The 23,018-nt window shown below is 39.8% G+C and overlaps 1 protein-coding gene across 2 annotated transcripts in view; it reads right to left on the reverse strand.

Annotated features, from left to right (window-relative positions):
- The window catches only part of ARB2A (ARB2 cotranscriptional regulator A), a 290,622-nt gene that overhangs the window by 108,072 nt on the left and 159,532 nt on the right, over positions 1-23,018 (reverse strand). For both annotated transcript variants that reach the window (XM_061364339.1, XM_061364340.1), the window contains exon 8: positions 7,181-7,300. In XM_061364339.1, the coding sequence (XP_061220323.1) occupies positions 7,181-7,300 (120 nt within the window). The remainder of the gene's footprint in view (positions 1-7,180; positions 7,301-23,018) is intronic.

Raw genomic sequence — 23,018 nt, forward strand, 5'->3', positions numbered from 1 at the left:
GCTCCAAGCCGTGTCCAACCTGGCCTTGAACGCTACCAGGGATGGGGCAGCCACAGCTTCTCTGGGCAACCTGTGCCAGGCTCTCACCACCCTCATGAGGAAGAACTTCTGCCTAAGATTTCATCGCAGTCTCCCCTCTGTCAGGTTAAAGCCATTACCACACATATTTTTTGTATGTATGTATCAGTGAAAGCCAAATGCAATCAGTAAGTTGCTCCCAGTACAGCAGACAGTGACATGTATTAAGATCTTCACTATTTTTTACTCAATAAATAATCTAATTTCCTTACTACTGCAACCCCTCACTGCAGGATCTGTGATCCCTGTTGCTTTCGACTGCAAGCTGGAGTTTGTGCATTTTGAAAAACATTAGCAGAAATGAATTCGCTACTTCCAAAAGCAAGTAAGGAGGGAAAAGAGCTATTTGCAAACACTGGTGCTTAGGTTTTTTACCTGATTTTGGTTCAAACTCTGTGCTTCTAGCAGTGTGAGCCTGGAGTCAGAGAGGTGCTGACTCCAGAAAAACTGATCCAAACTGGGTCCAATTGTTTGTGGCTGAACATACTAGCTTTCATAGGAACACGGACTCCTGCATCTCCAAGGACCAGTGATCCTAGCTGATTGCTCATGTAACCCTCACCATTATGGTCATGTGCAGGTCATTCTGGGTAGCAGCTCTGCCCTGGTTCTCCTGTTCCTAAACAGTCCTTCCTCATCCAATGGTGAGAAAGCTAATTCCACCCTAGATTTATTCATGACCAGGTTTAATCCATTTGTTCCTGTGCCAACATTGTTCTTTGGCTTACATGGCTCTCCCTCCCTGCTGTTTACTCTCTCAATGTATTTGCAGAGTGCTACCAATCCCTCTAAGCTTTGGTTTGCCAGGCTGAACAAGCCATGATTTTAAACTGCTTCTGTAGCAACTACAGAATAGATGCCGATCCTTCTTTTTCCTCAATAGCTTCCAAAGTTAATATAAGAGCATTAGCAGATTACACAGCTCTTATTAAGACTCAGAGGCCTAGAGGGTGTTGTGTACTGTTTCTACAGCTATTTTGATTCTGATGCTCACAGCAGGTAGGACATCATGTGGCATCACATCACATCTAAGTATCCTTCATCATGCTTAGTAAAATAGGCTCTCCATCGCTCTGAGCCTACTGACACCTCTTTCCTGCATCTCTTCTGGACTGAGTTAATCTTCCCAAATATCTCAAATTATCTCAGATTAATCTCACTAGCATGCCACCTGGCATTTATGTTTCCCTGCCTGGGATACAAAGAGCAAAAAAATCACAGGACCTCGTTTGGCTCTTTAGTTGTGTTATAGGGTCATTCACTTACAGGCATCAGCAGTGAAGCATATTCAAGGGCTTCTCCGTCCCTGCTGTTCCCTGTCGATGAGATCACTTGTCATGCACAAATGCAGATGACTAGCCAGGCAGCACCCAACTGTAATGAAATTTGTATCATATCCTTTTATTTCTACTTCTAATACCCACAGTGACTTCACCACTTCATGCCAGGAGCCAGTTTCATTAGTGCATACTTACTTTGTGTGCCTGTGTCAGTAACAGAAATAGTAAAGTAAATCGGCCCCAAGGCAAGTGACCCTAGTCCTGTCCAGCCCTTCCTACACAGCCTACCTCTGTTTCTCCATTAGCTCTTCTTGCTCATCCTCCTTTCTTATTTGACCTTCTCCAGATGAACTAGCATTTTTCCAAGAAGCACAATGAAGTACAGCTGAAATAAATAACCAAATGGAATTAAGACCATTTTTACTTTTAGACTTTTTTCTGAGTGTCCCTACCTCAGTCAGACCTGGCTCAAGGAGATGCTAGTGTAAGTGTGCAACCCAGAACAAGGTGAAACCTAAAGCAGGTACAGTTGGGTGAGATGATTTGTCCAAAGACTGGATATATAACCAAGTCCCCATAAAGCTGCAAGACTGCATCCTTTACTGGCTTCCCAAGTGACATTCAGCATTTAAAGAATGTCCTCTTTTTAGATTTTTTTTTTAAATAGTTTAATGCCCACAAACCCTTGAAGCACAGTGATATTTTGCTTTGATCCTTCACAATACGAATCTTGGTCACCGAGGTGTTTTGCTTCTCAGCTTTCTACTTCCAGCTCTCTCTTCCTACAGCCATCACAGATCTTGTGTTATTTCTGCCACGCATCAGTAGATATATTTCAATTTAATACGTCAGCCAGCGGAATTAAAAGTTGCATATCCCCAGTACCCGCTCTATGCTCATCACTTCTTGAGCCAAACTAAATACAAAAAAGAACTAGACAGATATATTTATATAAGCATATATAAATAAAAAACCAAATATAAAACCCCATTCAATCTGAAATGTCAGGAAATTAAATTAACGAAAAGCTAATGACAGGTTCAAAGCCCAGTCATTAAGGCTCTTAAATTGCCTTTTGCCTGTGCCAGAACACTGATGCAGCCTCAGAGACTCCCAGGTAGCTCAGCAGGTGTCTGTTCATCATTGTTATTATTATGGCACCTATCAGCATTAGCCAGGGTCAGGTCCTTGCCGTACTCAGCACAATACAACAGAATGAAGTGGCAGTGTATTGCAGAGTGTATCTCAAAATGATGGACCTGAAATTATTTCAAATGGACAAAATTGGTTGATTTTGATGGAATTAGGACACTACAGTGGATACAGTAATTTGAACAGAGTGTTTTAAGGGCTCTCATTTTAACAAAGCTGCCTAAAAACACACACACAGACATGCTTTTATCTGCACCTTTGTGCAAATTGTCAATATATACATCCAACATTTTAGCCAACAAAGACCATAATGAATAGTTTCTCATCTGCTCAAAGACAACGAACCTACTTTCCTTCTCCTAATTTATTACATTCCCCAGTGCACTTTGTATTTTTACAGCAGTATGAATGCTATAAGTTGGAGATACCACTACTGATTCTCACAATTTTCTCACGATCCCAATGTTGTCATTTTTTCTTTTTTAAAAAAGATATTATTTAACTAAAATTAAAACAAAAAAAGCTGTACTTCTGGTTTGTAAGGTGCTTATGAAACCCTTGTAAACACAAAACCTAAGGTCTCACGAATATAAGAGGCAAGCAGGAGAAATCCTGACAAAATCTCAGGGTACCGCATACCTAATTGACAATTTTGAAAGCTTAGATTTAACAATTCTTCTCATGATTCCGAAATGAGTGGTTGTCATGTGTTTTCTACAGTGATGGACACAGCTAGTTTTACATGTCACCCAGCATCCTAGGACCACCTTTTCCACCCCCTCTATGTGCAGCCAGGCCCAGCCCTCAGAAAGGCATGGGGACAGACATTATCTTTTCTCCTGCATGGGTCTTTCATGCAGCCAATGACAAGGAAAAACATTCTTTTTAAAGCAAAATAATTGTAAACCCACAAAGTTTGGCAGAAAAACCTCAAAGGAGGCGTTGTACCAGAAACTTATTTTCTGTAAACTAAATATAAAATTGACTCTAGTCAACTTGAAATTCTCACTTTCTGTTAAATTTCATAAAATTATTATGAGCTAGGAGTTGGGAAAGTTCCACAGTTTGCCATCAACTACAGCAAGCTGCTTCTGAAAATAAATCTCTGACTACACATAAGAGATAACAGAAGTAAGAAGCTGAGACGTGTTCATGAATCATGCCTTGAGTTTTTCCAAATCGGTAATTAGCAGAACTCAGTGACCCAACAACTATTTTTAGTGCTGTGTATTCACAAAGTAATTTAGGTATGGATATTATTAGATGAAGATTTAATTTAAAACCTCAATTACACAAAGTTTTAATTACTAAATATTAAGATACATTTTAGCATATGGTTTATGATTAACATGTATAATCCAAGCTATAAACAATACAACTAATTACATTTAGTGGTGGAACTTTACTCCACACACATGTTCAATCACTTTCAATTATTCCCCTAGTAATCTATGACCCAGCAAGGTACAGAAATTGTGTGCCTACATTAAAGTAACTGGGTAAACAGTTTCTGTGCATTCAAGCATGATATTACAGATCTGTTTTTCTTAACATCTCACAATGGCAGACATGCAAATATGTAGAGTAAAAAGCTGCGAAGACCAATAAAAATGTTAGACACTGTAGCACGTATTTGAAAACTGCAGCTACGTTTTACTGGTTGGTTTAATGAAGGACTTCCAAACCATAGCCTGATATTTACGGTGAGATGGAATTTGGAATGAAGACCAGGTTTGGCCACCAAAGGTTTCTAACAAATTTCTCCTCCTTTTACACCAATTTTACATGTGATGGTACAAATAACCACAGTCAAGTCTTTGTTTAATATCAGGTTTCTCTGGGTTTCTCTTCTTTGTGCCAGGTTATCAGGTTTTCACAGAGAGCCCCACGCTATGACAAGGTGATGAGCGGGGAATCTCTGTGATCCAGGTGACTGCAAATGATCAGGACAGACCTTGCAGCAAGGCGAATTTAGAAGATATTCACTGAAAAAGCAAATGATTTTTTACTTTTTTGCTTGTTTTCTTTTTCCCTGTAGGCACAATAAAATGCAAAGGGACTAAGCAGAAACATTCACTCTAAATTAAACCCATATGCTCCAAGCTGCTCTCCTGTAAGAGGCACAGACCCATAAGGAGCAATTGTGCAACAGGTCCCCATTACTACTGTAACCTACAATTTTATGAATCGGTTGACCCAAAATTCTTGCATAGCAAGTATAGAGATGGTACAGTAGCTACATGGCAAGCTGCTTTATCACCTTCATCATCTCCCCCACACAAAGCAGGAAAGCAAGTGAAGTGATTGAATATGTATTTGTCATAAGACAGTAATTGGCCATCAGCTGCTTCTTTTTATCTTTTTGAGCTCTTTGCAATTGCTAAGTGCCATATGGATATAAAGTTGAAGTGAAAGGAGATCATAACAAAATAATATTAAAAAATAGCACTGCAATAAAATAGCTCAGGGTTTATTTCAATGATATCTGTATGTATCTCTACAGTGTATGTAATATTTCATCACACTGCTTTCAGTGGAGAGCTCAGATATTAAACCATCTCTACAAAAACCAGGTGTTAACATCCTTTGATTTTTATTTTTTCATTTTAAAAAACAATCAGGCTACATTAAATATACTTTTCAGGTCTGGTTTTGCATGACAGATATGTCATGTGCCAATGGTTTTTATATTATATTCTTCCTCTCAGGCATGCATCTCCTGCAGAGACAGCAGACTACAGAAGCTGACCCTTACTGAGACCATCTTGTCTCTCTGACAAAGCTCCTTTTTAACTTCTTATTTACTGGTTGCTTCCTGCGATGGATAAAAACTTTAGCTCAGCTTGTGATAATTTCACAGGCCCTGAGCACCCTGACCCTGGAAGCCCCAAGGTCAAAAGTCAAGTCTTGTTCTGAAACATCTGTGTGCTTCATATTAAAGTAGAACAAAAGTGAAGGAATATCCACCAGTGTGACAAGAGAAACAGGCAAAATGGGAATGACACATTGGTCATCTGTTACCCATGCCACCCCAAGCCATTGACTGAAATGTGACGGAAAAACTCTCCAAGCCTCCTTTGAATAAGTACTTTGTTTAGGAAACACTGAGAAAAGTCTCCAGTTGATTTTTATTCCTGCCCTGTGCTAAGCATACGTATCTGTAGGCAATGTGTCTTTACAAAACCAACAGAAATTCTGCTAATGCTTCACTTTGGACAGACAATGCACACCACAATAACCTGGACTGAAATACACAGGGCAGCTGAAAATCACAGCTGAAGAAAACCAAGACAGAGGAGATGCTCCCTACCCTTCACTGCACCCAAGGAGCCCACAAATGTAATCCACTTCTTGCTCAAAGTTGTGGTTATAGAAGGAATTATTCATCTTCACTAATTTGGTCTCTTGAAAATTTAGTTTAGAGACTATTTATTGACCTGATAATAAATTACTGTGGAAAATGATCAGCTGAAATGTTCTCAGGTCTCAAACCTGTGCATGTTATACATATTTAAAAAATACTCTTCTGGAAGCAGAAGGAAAATAAAAACCACTTTATTCTCTACTAATGAAAAAGGCTAACAAAAATTTTCAGTTCTAAAATTAATAAAAATGGTCCTGCTCTGGATTCTTCTTGCTACTTAGAACAGCACATGATAAAAACCAAAATACTCATGAATGCTTTTTCTTAACTAAGACATTCATCTTACATTCAGGAAGGAACTACATTACTGACTTTCAGTTAGACTAAACTAATGTGCTACAAAGATGAACATACACGTCTGCTGCTTCCTGTGTCTATAAAACCAATGGCAATGTTCTGCAATTTATGTTTCCACAATTAACAGGACTCTTTTTTTTTCTTTCAGTTTACTTCAGTAAAACTGGAAAATAAAATAAACTGGAAACTAAACTAAACCTAAACTAAATTAAACTAAATAAAATAAAACACTGGTGTAACACCATGGTTACACCAGCATTTCACGGTTAAGTAAAGAGACTACAATTGCACTCCAAGAATTGTATACACGTTCAACAGGCAACTTTGCATACCATATGGGGTCAACACATATGCCTATAGAGAAAAGGATGAAAGACTAACAAATTGGATGTTCAGCAGTTCCAGCATCAGGGATAAGGCAGCTTCATACCAAGCAGAGTACTCACCATCACTGCAGGGTTTATCCAAGCCTAATAAATGGCAAAAAAGTCTTCCCAGCAACTTCTACAGACCTTTGTGGAAAAACTACAAAATTGGGTAAAACTCCCAAATTTCCACTCATGTTCATTCTACATGCAAAAAGGTGCGTTTGTCAGTGTGACTTTACTTTAAAACTGTCCTTGTATGTTCTTCACCTCCAGTCTTTCTGCCCTGGACCAGAAACTCATTGAGTGCTGCCTTTTGGCACCCAGCCTGGAGAAGAAGGATTCAATGCATTTTGTTTTCCTTTTGTCTTTCAGGTTCATGAACACCTGGGACCTCACTGTTTAACCCAAAACCAGAGAAAAATGCAGTGGCCTTCCAGTTGCAAAGAAATCCTCACAGATCTGCATCTGACCATTGGTTCAAAATTGTTCCTAAGTGGCTGCTTTCAAGATGGTGATTGGAAAGAATTTAGGAAATCTATGAAAGACTTCAGGAAAGAAGGCAATGGAGAAGTCACACTTACCAACTCTACAAACGCAAGTCCACCGTAACTGTGAGCAACAAAAAACACGTTCTCTGCAGCTGACTGGGAAATGAAATGGTCCCAAACATAAATTGCATGTTCTTCAGGAGATCCATTATCCTGCAGAAAGAAATTATGTTTCCGACAATTACCTTTTAAAAACTGGCAATTCTGCCTAAAAGCAATGTTTTTCTATAAGTTAAAATGTTTTGTTAAAACAAACCTCAAATGAACATACTCCCGTGTCAAAAATTTAACAGATTAATTTGTCTAAATAAATTTAAGATTGTAATTTAAAGGCAGTAAAATTGTTGTTTTATTGCAGCTTATTTTAATAAATACAAGAAAAATTATGCATCTGCAAAATTTTGTCTAAATACCATTATGGCAATTCAGCTAAACAGAGGCATTCAAAGAAATTATGAGCCACTGCTTTGATTTTCATTCTTTTGACAACTCTTTGCCAACTGTTCACTGATGGGTTTGTTTAAAGTAGTTAAGCCTTGGTCTTATAAAGCAAATAAAAGCATGTAGGAACAATATAATTCCAGTCTTTAGATTTTTTTCATATAATGGGCCAATAGAAATCTGCCAAACATTAAAATTATGGTGTATGCATCTTTCAAAAGCTACTTTTTGCACCTGCAGTCCACGAGACATAGCACAGATAAAACACTTCTTGACTGCCTACACATTAGCCGTTATTTTTTAGTCTCTGGCAGTTATGGGTTTGCTTTTTCTTACTACTGAACAAGAATGCGCGAGTGCCAGTCAACCTAACAGTCACTGAAGGTGCTGCAGTGATTTGCACTGATTTTCATGTACACTTCTCAAACACAGGGGTTGTGCATTCCCAGATGTAGCTTACAGGCTCTCAGAAAGCCCAGTACCCCTTGATATTTTGCTTATTTCTCAGGCTGTCCATGTCGTAACTACAAACCTGTCTAGTTTCAGGTGACAAGAGTAAGATGCTCTGCTAGCTCCTCTGCCCCACCAGGATTTCACACCTCCAGCACAACACTGCAGGCACTTTCCGGGCTCTCCTGTGCCACAGAGAGCTGATCAGTTAAGGTCATGTTTTCTAAGATTTGCATCCCTTTTCCTGCTCGACCAACAACTGCACACCCCTAGGTGACTCAGGTGCAGACCACAAAAGCCTCATTTCCTTGGGGAAAGTGAAGCACACACCAGCAAAAGCCACTGGCAATCAGAAAATGCTAATTACATAGTGTGAATTACTGTAACTCTACCAAGAATGTTGAATTGATTTAGGTCTTAGTTCCATCCCGCAACTCAAGTTTTGGGAATTTAAGCTCTTACGAGTGTCTAAAATCAATGGGAAGACAGACAATGAAATAATGTGGTGGATTTAGGCTATTACTTCAATTGTCATGCCTAGTTTAAGAGTGAGATGGCTACAAATCCTCATGGACCTAGACTCAAAACTTTAAAAACCATTATGTGGTTTTATATCTTTTCTCTCTAAGGTAGCAGCGATTAAAACATATTAATCAAATTTGCCAAAAAGCACTGAAGGTATTCTTTTTAACTGTGGACAGATTCTGTTCTTGACTATGACAGAACTCAGTTTCAGCTAACTATGTACCAAATTATTGTAAACCATCTCAACATGAGATAAGGCTTATTTTCTTTCAACCCTGTTCTAAAATTTGGCTGTAGACATAGATAAGGGAGGTGAGGAGAGAGGAAAGTTTTTAAAAAGGAATTTCATAAAGAAAATATGATTGACAGTCCAGTTATTAACGTAAAGCTGCAGGGCAACTTGAACTGGAGTTTCCTACTGAAAAGTGATGTACTTTAATTATGATAAGTATGGAAAAGGTGTTTTAAAGCACTGACAGAATTTTTAAATGACTAGTCTACCTAAAAGATTTAGTTAAATGTGGTGATAACTTGTTTTTAAATAACAGTGTTACCATTAATTCTCTAAACAGCAATTTTTGTACAGGTTTAACACTCTAACAAAAAGCAGAGCTTGTTTCTACTTAACATTGCTTTTTTGGGCATTTTGCATTTATTATTTCAGTTGCTGCTGGGAAAAGCACACAATTTTAGGGATTCCGCAAGACTAAGACAGCAGCAAGAACAAATCAGAAACTCAGCCCAAAAAAGCTTCTACCAATTAAAGAATAACCAATAGTCTAGTAAAACAAATCATTAATTGCACAGCTTCACAGTCCAGGACGAAGACTCAACAGGATTCTACAAAAGCAAGAAGAAATGAGCTAGAACGAGTTAGGTATAGTCTGCAACTACAGCTTCCTTTGTTCCTTGTGAAGAAAAGCCACAAAAAGTCAGGACAAACTGTGTTGCTGTATGTACTCTGCAAAACCCTAAACAAGGTGAAAAACACACATATGTGTGAGAAGGAGGTTGGAGGAGTCGGGTATGTTTAGATGAAAAGCTCTTTCTTCAGAGCATCTGCTTACTTTCTCCCCCATAACAAGCCCATATTTTAAACAACTCAGATGGAGAATAAACCAGCCCTGTGTCTGTACAAGAAACATCTGGCTGTGGGAGTGGGCACCGCTGACTGCAGAGCATGGCTGGTCTCCTTAGTACTTTGAACTGTGCTGGGTCCATGAGGATTAACCTCCTCTGCCTGGCCTGGGTCAAATTATGAGGCAGGATGCTGCAGTTTCAGTATGAAAGATGACAATTTCAGAGGGCTCTTGCTTTGCTTCTTTTCACTGCAGATGAATAGAATGCACTTATATACCACCTTGCTAAGTTACTAGATAAAGCAGAGGCCTCTTGGTCATGCTTTACATAATCATCTATGTGGCTGTAGAGAAAGGAACGGAGAAATCATGGTATGTACTGCAGAAGGCAGCTGAGGCTGAATGCATTCTCATTTATAAAATAGATTGAGATGGAAAAGTGCTGGGAAAGCTGAACTTAGATTTCCAGCTGCTAAGAGTTGATCATCTGTAACTGGTAATTCTGTGTCTAAATAAGTGTCTGATTCTTTGGAAGTGTGCATGTCATCCCTATGGGTCTCCACCCTTTGAAAATCTCCTCTCCCCAACCCCCCCCCAATATATAACTAGAAATAAAAACAAAATTAAGAACCATGTTATATGAAACGGCATCCCTCCGTGTGATGCTTAACCAACGCAAAGTAACCCCAAACCAGTCACTTGTTGATTGCTGCAGATCAGGTACCTCGTAACTGGGGTCCTGCACTCCAGCTCCGTGGTGACTGGGTGGGGGATGGAGAGGATGCTTCGAGCACAGGAGTTACAACCTCTACCTGCACTCCCATCATGTACAATCTTATGTGCCTCCGTTTTTAACAGAACACCAAGATTTGCCCTTTAATTCACTAACACATGAAGAGATGTCTTTTTCCTAATACCTGCATTTTAGTTCTTTTCATCCATAAAAATAGAACGAATAATACCTCATTTACTATCAGTGACTACCAATGCTACGGAAATTATCAGATATTTAACACCTGTCATACTGGCATGCAGCAAATCCCACTGAAGATTGCCTTGGAGATAAAGGTGGTTAAAATCATTTAACACAAGTATTGCTGATGAATTTTACATTGCTGGTGTTATAGTTATTCCTCTTCCTGAATGCCAGAGGAAGCACACATTTCTGGATCCTGCAAAAAAAGGAGCATCTGTAAAAGTAATACAGAATATTACTATATAAGCACTATATAAGAATATAAGTAGCAAGATATTATCTTCTGATTTAGTTAGCGACAGGTGAGTGGGGCTAATCAAAAAGATGCTCTAGCCACATCTACATATTCCTTTGGAATGAGAAACAACCACCAAGCACTTGCAAATCGAATAAAAATTTATTATTTCATGTGGTACAGATGAGTATTCACAAATACTAGTTTAAGAACAGACTCATTTTTTCTAGTGATAAAAGGCTTTTTTTCCTTGTCAATATGTTTTAAACACTATCTCTTAACCATGTCTAAAGAAAAAATTTTAAAACCGAATTGCAATTGCTCAGAAAATGATCATAAATGGTTAATATGGACCTTTTCAATATCAAAAGCTTAATCAAACAGTTTAACAGTATAGTCTGTGAAAATAGTATGAGAAGGATTAATAAATTCATGTTTCTCATATATATGAAGCCATTTAATATGCTAGGGCTAAAGCCTTTCCTACAGCTGTCTGAAGCAGCATCTTGTGGTAGCGAAGAGGTTGCTATTTGCCGATCTGCATGGCCTCAGCTCAAGTCTTGGCATGGGTTAGGGACATCCTGGACAGCTCCAGCCAAGACCAGCTGGGCCCAGTTTTGTGAGGACCTTAGACCATGAACTGCAGCCCATGACTATATTGTTTCGAGGTCTATGTATTTGCATTATTGTATATAATGTCCATGTAGTTGTATAATTTGCATTAACTGTAGCTATAAAATTCTCCTCCTCATCTTGTTTCAAAAAGTGTGCATTGGGAAAGCCATCTTTCAGATACAAAAATATCTATGCAATAGTTTTTAAGTCCCTGAAAAAACAAAATGATTTTGGGTAAATTCTTGTGCCATCCTTTGTGCAGAAAAGTGAAGGAAGAGACCACAGATTTTGGTCTGTCACTTTTTCCAGTATTGCTGAAAGGTATGCAACATTTTAATGGCTGGAGCCATTAGGAATAGGCAGATAAGCAGCGTGCACACAGTGAATATGGTATTATGTTCTGTTGCATTCAAAAAACCAGGTTGAATTTACTAATGTAATATCACAGTCATTAATTGTTAAATACCAAGCTGAAGTGATGCAGCAACCGCAGCCTTATCAACTATGCCAGATTCTAACACCTAGACATTGCAAGGTCTGCAGTTATGATGGACTACCTGAGTTGATAACACATGGAATTATCTAAACAACATTTGCATATTTGTGTAATTATTTCCTAAGGTTAATTAGCTCCTGCAAAGCAGCTTGCCCTTTGAGACTGCTTACTGTGACAGGTTCACATATTTCCTGTTTCAGTGCCAAATTTTACTCTTTTTTTCTTTTTCCTTTTTTTTTAATTATTTTTTATTTTTTTTAAAAAAGTAATCTGTTGCTGGAAAGTTACAGACGGGGCAAGAGCTGGAAGCCTTGAACCACTTCACTGAGGCAGAGCAACTCAGAACCCAGCTTAAATTTCTAATTCATCAAAACTCAAAGAAAACAAATGAGGAAAATCAAATTAGCTGTAAGCTCCGGTGACAGCTCTCTCCTTTTACTTTGCTTTTTTAAATCAAGGAGTTGGAATCACATTTTTTCTTTGCGACAAGTGAAAAGTGAAATGCATACAAATAGGGAAATATGCCACACAACTGAGTAACTTTTTAACAATTTACTTGAAGGTGGTTTCTATAATTACTGCTTATCACAGCAAAACAATTTCTCCTTCCAGCTTGATGAGCTACTGTAAACAAGTATGGTACATGTGTTAAATACAGGAGAACAGAACCGCACACTAGCTGGGAGGCAGAGAAAGGGAGAAGGCTCAGGTCTCCCATCTGCAGACCTTCCTTGGAGACATCAAATACTCCCTCAACCGTTCCAAAAAATCATCAAATTAAAATTGATACATAACAATATAAAAATACAACCTGGAAGTAGCAGTCTGTCACCAAAAAAAAATCCATAGTGTTTTCAGTGGTGACTGGCTAACACTGGTATCTTCCATGCAATACAGGATATATTTTTTTTGCATAGAAAATTCTGTTCTATTAAAAGAAAATCGTATGTTTGAAAGTTTGAAATGAACAGCGAAGGGATACAGCTTGTTTCCTGCTGGTATGAAGTTCTTCATTATAATAACCTGACTCAAGCCATTTGCAGCACCCTTAGGTAACGGACCCAGTAAAAATTAAATGGATTTCACTGGAAACTTTTTAGAACGCAACACTTTCAAAAGCAAGTTACCATATGTATGTATACATATGTATGTATGTGTATATAGAAACCAGAAGGCATGCTGAAGACAAATGGGGAAGATTTTAATTCATGCTCCTGTCATGGCGTGATTTCTGATGCTCTGGTCTGATTAGGTATCCAGTAAGTCAGGATGAACTCTGCCACCTGCTTTAATACCAGCGTAGCTCAAAACAGCTCTTCAGTCCTTTGGAGAACCCAACAGCCCAGCGATTGGCACTTGGGCTTTGCCACCACAGCTCTGGTGTCCGCCTCTTGTCCTTCCATCACTGCACTCCCTTCACATTCCCTCATTTCACAACCTTTTTCTAACAGCTGCCTTCTCTTCCCCTCCCCACAAGAGACTCCTTACAAGTATGAAATGATGCCCATCACCCACAGCATTTTCCTCACTCCTTTTGCAAGTATTTGAGACAAAACCTGTGTCAATACGGTGGGACATAAAGAGACCGCATGATGGCTTATTATCACCAGAGAAGCTTCAAAACCTCAGTGCAGGTCAATGTCCAAGATGCTCTGAAGGCAAAGAAGCCAAAAACCCCAGCCAGAATGTGATTTTTTTTTTTTTTTTTTTTTTTCCCCCCCTAAAGACAGCAACTATGGTACTATAACCAGAGAAGAGGAGGAAAGTAAGGCAAGGCAGAAACAGGAATGGCACGGAAGCAAAGATCTCGTCTTAATGTTTTTCTGCAGCATGAGTAGCTGAAAACAAGACTTCAAGTTGTCTAGCTTAGGCCATTTAACAAGATTTGATCTTTGATGGAGAAATTCCAATGTATTAGGAAGCACCCCATTTACCTTAAATTCATATTTACCATTTTAACGACAGTTGAAAGAACCCCTCCAGAGATATTTCTTAAATGTTTTCTACTCCATCCTGATAGGTGACCCCAGAAGGCAGCAGGACATTTTACTAACAGCAGGAATGGTGCCTCTGCTCTACTTTCTGAAATGGGTAACTAATGCGCATGCTACTAATGAGTAACTAGTCTGTATGCTACACAGATACATGGAGGTAGACACACATGAAGTGTCTACATGAAGTTGGCTCTTGCCAGTAACTGTATGTTCAGGAAGGGTGGCAATGGATTACCTAGGATGTGTTCAGCCCTTTGAAACAAGTCAAAAGGTGGGTGCAGAGAAGAGCAGATGAGATGACAACATCCAGATCATCTTGGCAGCAAAGCAGCTGTGATTTGGGGAGAAGACAAGGAAGCAAAAGTGACAGTGGAGGCAAATTTATACCAAAACTTAAGCCTGACAATATGCACCTGAAATTCAGTTTAGCAGGTCCTGCCAGGAGTGTTGGGAAGGATGGACAATGGAGAATGAGCAGCAGGCCAAGGGAGTTATTTTAGGTGCTGCATCCTGAGTTGAGTGAGAGAGAACTTCAGAGAAAAAAAAGAGATAAAATCATCAACAACTGAAGCTTTGGCTTTGAAAGTTTGGATGGAGGACACATTTTCCTTCTGTGGGCTCTGTATGTATTTTATTTGCATACTTTACTGCATTAAAAGCAGTAAAACAAAACCCAGCAGGATTTGATCAGCTGTGTAGGTGGCAGAGCAGGTTCATGGTCACCAGTGTCTGGTGTGGCTCTATGGAAACATAGAGAATTGAATCTGCAAAGGTTCAACATTAAAATGATGTAAATGCATTATTGGTAAGTGATGTTATTTTATTCAACAACTGTGCTCATATGTATTCAGAATCAGTCACACTGTACTTTTCCTTACTTATGACCTTAGCAAGGGATTAAACCAAGAGTCTTTGCATGTAACAACATCAACCTCTTCTTCTTATCTCCAGAAATAACTGGGGAAATAAAAAACACTGTATTACCATTTTAAGGGCACTTTCTGACATGGTGACAAGATACATGCTGTGGCAGTAAGACAGCAGATAATTTTGAGACAGGAGAGACCAGGTATCACAATAGCTAACTCTGGTCACTTGTGGAGTTGCAGATATAAGTAGCAAGCCAAGGCTGTTTTTATTTGGAACATATGCTAAAGAAACTTAAAGTTGCACTTTTCATATTGCGCATCTCAGACTTACTCCCAGATCTATTTGAGGTGATTCTGAATAGATGGAAATGTTCCCAGTACTGATAATGATACCCTAGTAATAAAGATGCAATGCACGTAGAATCAGCAGCAGAAAGGAAGACCAGAACTCTTACATATCATTGTTAAATACATGTCACATCAAGTTAGAGAGTAGTTCTACCACCAAAACTCCCAACAATTTATCAGGAAAGTAAGCAGTCCTCTACAGACATGCTAAATGAACAAGTACTACACGAGATGTGTAATATCTAACACACGTAACAAAAATGCATTGGGCAGACTGATACAATATTTAAATTGTCAGCATTAGTGCAAAGGGGATGAAGAGCTGGCTGTGGGAGGAAGCAGTGGTACCCGTGCTTTGTTACAGCATGACTGCTGAGATGAGGTTTAAAATTACAGGGTTTAGCTAATGCAAGACTGACAATGTCTAGCCAGGTTCATTACGTTTTGTATTTTGGCTCCTCCCTGGGAGCCTTGTTCTCCCCAGCTCCCACCACAATTACCATCCAACACAACTTAGGATCCTGCCCCATTTTTCCCTCTTCAGATGCAAGATAGGCTTTCCCTGGTGATGGTGATCAGGAAATAAAATTGAGAGATATGCTATATACATGTAGGAACAGAGGGAGCTTGGATCCTAACATCCTCTGGGCAGCAGGAGGGAGTTACTTTTGCTTTTTATATGCAGTTTTATTGCACACAAGAGAAAAAAACGAAGCAAATCCAAGTCAGAAGAGTTTTCCCAGCTAAGGCCCTCCACTAATACAGTTCCCCACCAATAACCTAGAGCTACTCCTGAATTAAAAAAACCCTCAAACCTCATTCCAAAGTTCTCCAACCATCTCTGCTCAGTGAAGAACAAGCTGACCGTGAAAATCAAAACCCTCTTTCTACCCTTCCAGCCATGGGACCTGCCTCCAAATTCTCATTTGTAATATTTTAACAGGTGAACAATGTCCTGAAACCACTGAATGAAGTTATCAGTGCCCACAGAAATTCTTCAGAGAGGTGCCACTGGTCTCAGCTGCATTAATGCGCTGCTGACCCAACACTGAACTTTGGTTTTGGCAAGGGCATTTTGTCGTCGGATGCATTCAGAGCACTGCCATGCTAGTAACCATGCAGATGTTACCAGAATATAGACCTGTTTTTAAAAGGCTCGTGTTGCAAGTGGAATTTCTTAGATTTGCATTTGAACTGAAAGTCAAGCACAGCTAGTTTGGCTGCAGATACATGTGAAAACAAACCAAAGAAAGCAGCAACAGTTACCCACATTATTCAATCAGTGAGAACTCCATCCAGCAAATGCTCAGTTTAATCGTGTGGTGAATGATTTTTACTGCAAGGTTGCTGTGTTTGAATGCCCTGACTATTTTATAGAATCATAGAATCACAGACTGGTTTGGGTTGGAAGAGACATCCAAACCCCCTGCCATGGGCAGGGACACCTCCCACTAGACCACGTTGCTCCAAGCCTCATCCAACCTGGCCTTGAACACTGCCAGGGATGGGGCAGCCACAGCTTCTCTGGCAACCTGTGCCAGGGCCTCAGCACCCTCACAGGGAAGAACTTCTGCCTAAGAGCTCATCTCAATCTCCCCTCTGTCAGGTTAAAGCCATTCCCCCATTCCCCCTTTTCCTGTCCCTACAGGCCCTTGTCCAAAGCCCCTCTCTAGGTTTCTTGTCGGCCCCCTTTTTGAGCTGAAAGGGACTTTGTAACTTGGTTTGCAGTTTATAAAGTAAACCCAGAACTCAGGCAAAATTAATTAAGTCTCAAACGTTATTATGGCATCATTTCCCTGGTTAAAGTCTCTGCTTGTCAGCCAGGGTAAGACAACTTTTGTGAGGGTGGTGTTCCAGTCTGGATTTCCCTATCATTACTTCTGCTGGGGTCTGGCATGTCCTGTCATCACCACCCAGTCGTCTTCTGGTAAAGTGCAGGAAAGCAGACCAAAAATAAGAAAAATTTAGGCAAAATCAGTGTCTCAGTGGCTCTTAATGAACATCTCCAGCAAAAGTTTGTGTGTTGGTATTCTAAATGACTGGTTGGTTTTTTATCTTAGTGACCGGTTGCTCCCTATTGGGCTGGAGAGCAAACAGTTGAAAGCTTTCCTTCAAAACAGACCTTATCCCTGAATATCTGCAACTTTCTTTTCTTTTTTTAGTATTGTTTCTGAGTTGACCAGGCTGTAGAATCACCTAAGCTAATTATTTTGTAATTAAGATAAGAATGTAAATAAACACAAATATGACATTTATCTGGTTTAGCTTGGGGATAAGAACACTGCTGACTCACTGAGAAGAAAGAGGTGCAGGAGTAGAGAATAGGAGGAAGGAGGGAAATGAATCAATGAAAGTTTTACTTTAGAAGAAAAATAACTGATTTCCTTTTTTGGTCTCTGACAGGCTTTTGGATTATTGCATTTTTGGTATTTTTACCCCTGTCCATGTAAGTTGCAGGGCTCTAGGTGAAAGAGTCCTGAACATAAAGTAGCATCTTCTGGCAAACAGCTTTGAAATCCTGCATGGGGAAGCTCATCAGACCAGAGACACAATAACAGGTCCCTGGGCCACTCCTGCTTCCACAGTTGTACCACTGATACTGACAAATACCTGTGCATTTCACATGAAAATCTGCATGATGCCACAATGCCCCAAGCATGGTACCCAGTAACCTCTGCAGATAGACTTACATACTCAAATTTAACCAACAAACACAGCAGTTTCGCCAAAGAGACTACAATTAGTCAAAATACGTAAAAAGTGGGGCAGTTGCATTTCATCACAGTACTACTGGTACATATCTCTACATTTGCATCAGCTTTTTCATGTCTCCTCATACTTTTTTCTTTCCAAACTACTTAATCCCAGTGATCAAGATGCTGCCCACAACATATTTCTGCCTAAATGTCATGGTTTAACCCCAGCCAGACAGCTTGTTCACCCCCCTCACCCCCCCCCCCACCCCCCCCCCCCACTTGCCCTCCCCCTACTCCTGGAGGGATGAAGAGGAGAATCAGAAGGAATGCAACTCTCAGGTTGAGATAAGAACAGTTTAGTAACTAAGGTATAACACAAATCACTACTACCACCAATAATCACAGAATCACAGAATCACAAGGCCTCATCACCAGGTGACTGATAACTCACCCCCCCCAGGAAGACAAAGCACTGACCGATACCTCCTCCAACCCTGCAGTCCACTTACCCCTTCCAGATAACTTTCCGTTACCTCCTGGGCATGACGTGCTGTGGTATGGAATACTTCTTCAGTGAGTTTGGGTCAGGTGTCCTGTCTCTGCTACCTCCTGGCTTCCCCTCCTCCCTGGCAGAGCATGAGACTCACAAAGTCCTTGGCCAACCCAAAACATCATTTTTTTCAGCTATGTTCCCAGCCCAAAAGTCAAAACACAGCACTGTACCAGCTACCAAGAAAGAGAAAAACGACTGCCACTGCTAAACCCAGAACACTAAAGTAGCAAACATCACCAAAGACAGGCTTTTGTGTGATCAAATTATGGGAACAAAACAGCATTTCTTCAACAAACCATCAGGTTGTATCTTTGCAGCTGTCTTTCATCCCAGCCATGTTTCTGGAAATTAACAGATTAATTGAGGGGGCAAGTAAATAAAAATGAGCACAATACTTTTACAAAAAGAATTATGTTCACAAGAAACAAAGAGAGATCATGCCATTTGTTTAAATTATTACATGCATTTTTCTGAACACAAAAAATTTCTTTTGAAATGAATGCATCTGAAACCTTCAGTAACTCCTAATGGAAGTCATGCAGAAGTGTTACTTTTCTATTTACTAAAGTGTTTAAAGCTATTTTACTTTCCATTTCTTTCAACCTGTTTATATGTTGTAATGAGAAACAGACAATTTTATTTTTAACTATGCTATTGCAAGAAAAATAGCATTTTGGCCAAGAAAAATGAAGATTTCCCCGCCACAGAAAACAATGAATCTAACAAACTTCAGCACATTTAAGTAAAACAACAACTTAGTATTTTCATTAACAGCTATGGTTTCAGAACAAAGCTCAGCTGTAAAGTCTCTGTTACAGAGTTTATATCTCTTATATGAGTTAAACTAAATAGAATGGCTTTGCCCTGTATTTTTCCTCCTGACATCTCTGTCTCTATTTATTACGTACACTCAAAAACAATTATTTAAGTGAAAGAAAGATTTAACAGGCTCAAAGCTATCTGATTTCTCCTAATAGAATGTTCAGTGCTTTAAGTAAACTGATTACTATTTATTTAATGTACACCTATAAAGATTTGCTGAAGTGCCTTAATATTTAGGGTACTATAATTAATCGTATTTGAAGTAACTGCCATTATCTTATAAAATAATTACTCAAACAGATGCTAAACACAATCTGACATTCAGATTTGTGCTTTCTTCTGGTTCTCACTTTCAATAATCTGAAGTTGCATATTAGACTACTCAAGCCTTAATTCTGCTTCTCAGTCTTCCCGCGCAGACCGACCTCTGTTAATTTTTGTTTCACAATAGTGTAAGATAGCAAGTTATCCTTGATCCTGATGAGTCGCTAAACAACCTCAGGACTTGCTTGTTCTACCCCTTGCTTGAACCCTGTGACTCCCTCACACTGACCATTTTACTAAAACAGACTCTTTTCCACTCAAATTAGAGAGGGCGTTGGCACTGCGGCAGTGGTGCATTGCCGACGCCAGAGATCATTAGACATCAGATCACTAGCAATTTTCTTCTAATGCAGTATAATTTTTTAACTACTCAAAACATTCAACTGCATAACAGACAGCTTGGCTGTATTTTAAATTAGCACAAATGCTAAAGCCAGGAAATGTAATACTCAGGATACTGGAACAAAAGGTTCAGAAAAAAAGAATTCTTATATACCATAAGATTATCACGACTAGACTGTCACACTTGTGACCTTGCTGGCGTCTAGCTAATCTGACAATATTTGGCAGAGCATTGTTTCAAATCAATAACTAATTAACAAAGTACAAAAGAAGTTGTACTGTTTTTGAGGCTCCTTGTTAAAAATGGCTTTTGGTTGCACATGGGCAGAAAGGTCACTTTTATGACATCTTCATGAGTCTTTCAACATCTTGCCACTGTCAGATTAAATTACTTTTAGCAATTAATTGTCATAAGTTAAAACAGAAACACATTTGTTACAGCAGGTTGTCATAATGACATGGTGAGCAGTTGTTTTGATATGAATTTTTTCCACTGACCCTCTATCATATCTTAATTTTTTTGGTTGACCTAACTGGAAAATTGGGAGCAATCTTCTAACTCAGGCAGTGCAGGCCAAACGTTGGGGATCTTACTGAGATTACAGACTGAACAATAATGGAAGAGAAATTCCAGAGATAACTGAACATCTTGAGAATAATATGCATCTAGGTAACATATGATATCTATGCCAGTGGGTGGGTTAAGAAAAAGAAACCCTCAAAACCCCACATGGGTGTAGCTTTTGTTACTGTTATAAATGGTCCTTGATGCCATTTTAATCCTTTATTAGCCAGCACCATTTGTTTGATCTGTTTTAAGACAAGGACTGAATGGATTCAACATCTGCAACCTGAACCCATTTAAACTGTTATTAGTTTTCGAGGCTTGGACTTGTGCTTCAATTAAAAATAATTTTACTCTTTAAGTTCCTTTTGTTGAACTTCTCTGTATCATGATGCACACATATTGTCCATCTTACAGATTAATCCTCCAACACTTCTTGCCAAAGTTTGTGCAAGTGTCCTATGAAATGTTACACAGGGATTAAAATAACAATACCAATTTACTAAGCCTCCTTGAAAAAAAAAATCCAGCTTGTTCCTCAACAATGGTGCAAAGCCAATAAAATTTATCAGAAAAAGATGGAAGCATTATTAATTGAGCAGTTCTTCCTGCTTAATATCTGAGGTCTTCTGTCTGTGAGGTTTGTTACCTCTTGCTATTTGAGAGAGTGGTGAAAGCAAGATGTACAGTGCATCCATGGGGTGTAGTCAGAAATGTGCTCATTAAGGTACATCACAGAAATGTTAATAGAGATGTTAAGGAAAAAAGTGCCAAGGAAACAACATAAGGCCCTGTGTTAGGTTTGCATTACAAGGTTTTGGTAGTGGGGTGCTACTGGGTGGCTTCTGTGAGAAGCTGCCAGAAGCTTCCCCCATGTCTGATGGGCCCAGTGCAGCCAGCGCTAAGACAGACACGCTGCTGGCTGAGGCCAAGCTCATCATCAACAGTGGCAGTGCCTCTGGGATAACACATTTACAAAGGGTGAAAAACCATGAGTGCAATTGCAGCCGGAGAGGGGAGCAAGAATGTGTGAGAGCAGCAGCCCTTCAAACCCTAAAGTTAGTGAGAAAGGAGGTGCTCCAGGTGCCAGAGCAGAGACTGATTCCCCTGCAGCCCATGGTGCAGACCATGGTGAAGCAGGCTGTCCCCTGCAGTCTATGGTGGAGCAGATATCCATCTGCACCACAGGGAGGTCCATGGTGGAGGAGATACCCGATCTGGAGCAGACATCTCACACTGAAGCAGGGGAAAACAGTGAGGAGGAAGGAGCGGCAGAGAAAGTGTGTAACAAACTGACTACAATCCCTATTCCCTGTTCCCCTGCACCACTGGAGTGGAGAAGGTGGCAAATTTGGGAAGCAAGTTGAGCCCGGGAAGAAGGGAGAGGTGGAGGAAGGTGTTTTAAGATTGTTTTTAATTCTCATTATCCTACTGCATTGTCAATTGGCAATAATGAAAATAATTTCCCTGAGGCACGTTTGTTTTGCCCGTGACAGTAATAGCTGGCTGATCTCTTTGTCCTCACCTCAACCCACAAGCCTTTTGTTGTATTTTCTCTCCCCTACCCAGCTGAGAAGGGGAAAGGGCAGCTGGGTGGGCACCTGATAGCCAGCCAAGGTCAACCCACTACATCACCATATTGCCATGAAACAGTGCTTGGTGATTGGTGATGGAAGTGCAAACAAGCAGGAAAAGAGGAGGATTGACTCAATCCTGCACTGGGGAAGAGATTGTGCAGAAGAATTGACCTGGGCAACTGCAGGATCTGTCCTTAATAGTGGCAGCACAAAAGCTGTAACCCCAAGAATGGTCTTGTCCTGGATGCCCCATAGAAGCTGATTAACCAGATCATCAGGCTAACTGAGACTTTGGAAGGGCTCTCGTAGCTCTTACGGTCAACAACAGTTGAACACTGTTTAACAATCCACATTTGACTTATTTTGCTATTTTTGTAGTTCAGCTCTGTTGGTGCAAATGTTTCTGTATTTTAAATCCGAAATCTTGTTTAGTCATAAAGCTGACAATGAGTGGTAAGAACTGACAGTTGCCAGCAACCAGATGTCCTGGAAATTGCCCAAACTGCAATTATATTCACTGTGCCCGATATGCCAGTACAACACCGAAGTACCCAAACCTGCCTCTACACGAAGCAGCACGGATTAGTTTTGCTGTCTTCATGAGCAGACTTCTTCCAATGAACAGCATTCACAGAACACTGAACAGGACTATCTTAAATAACTCATAACCCTTATGAACATGGGCATGGGTTTAAGAAATGAAGAGAAACCAGGGGCTTGCCCCAGGGCTTCAAGACAACCTATAGTTAATGCACTGGCCTGCAGCTGAGACATAGATTCAGGTCTCACTTTAAAATTAACAATGTAGAGAAAATCTCCTAACAAGCGGTTGTGAACAGGCTTAATTAAACCCCTGCTCACTAATGCTTACATAAAGTTGCAGCCTTTTTAATTCTGCCATGTCTACGCTGTTTTAAACAGACACTTGGCAAATAATCAGTTTGAATGTCAGAGTGTTTCCTCC

This window comes from Neopsephotus bourkii, unplaced genomic scaffold (assembly GCF_033783945.1).
Source record: "Neopsephotus bourkii isolate Nb327-2 ecotype Australia unplaced genomic scaffold, CSIRO-AGI_Nbou_v1 NB_1232, whole genome shotgun sequence".
Classification (NCBI taxonomy): Eukaryota; Metazoa; Chordata; class Aves; order Psittaciformes; family Psittacidae; genus Neopsephotus; species Neopsephotus bourkii.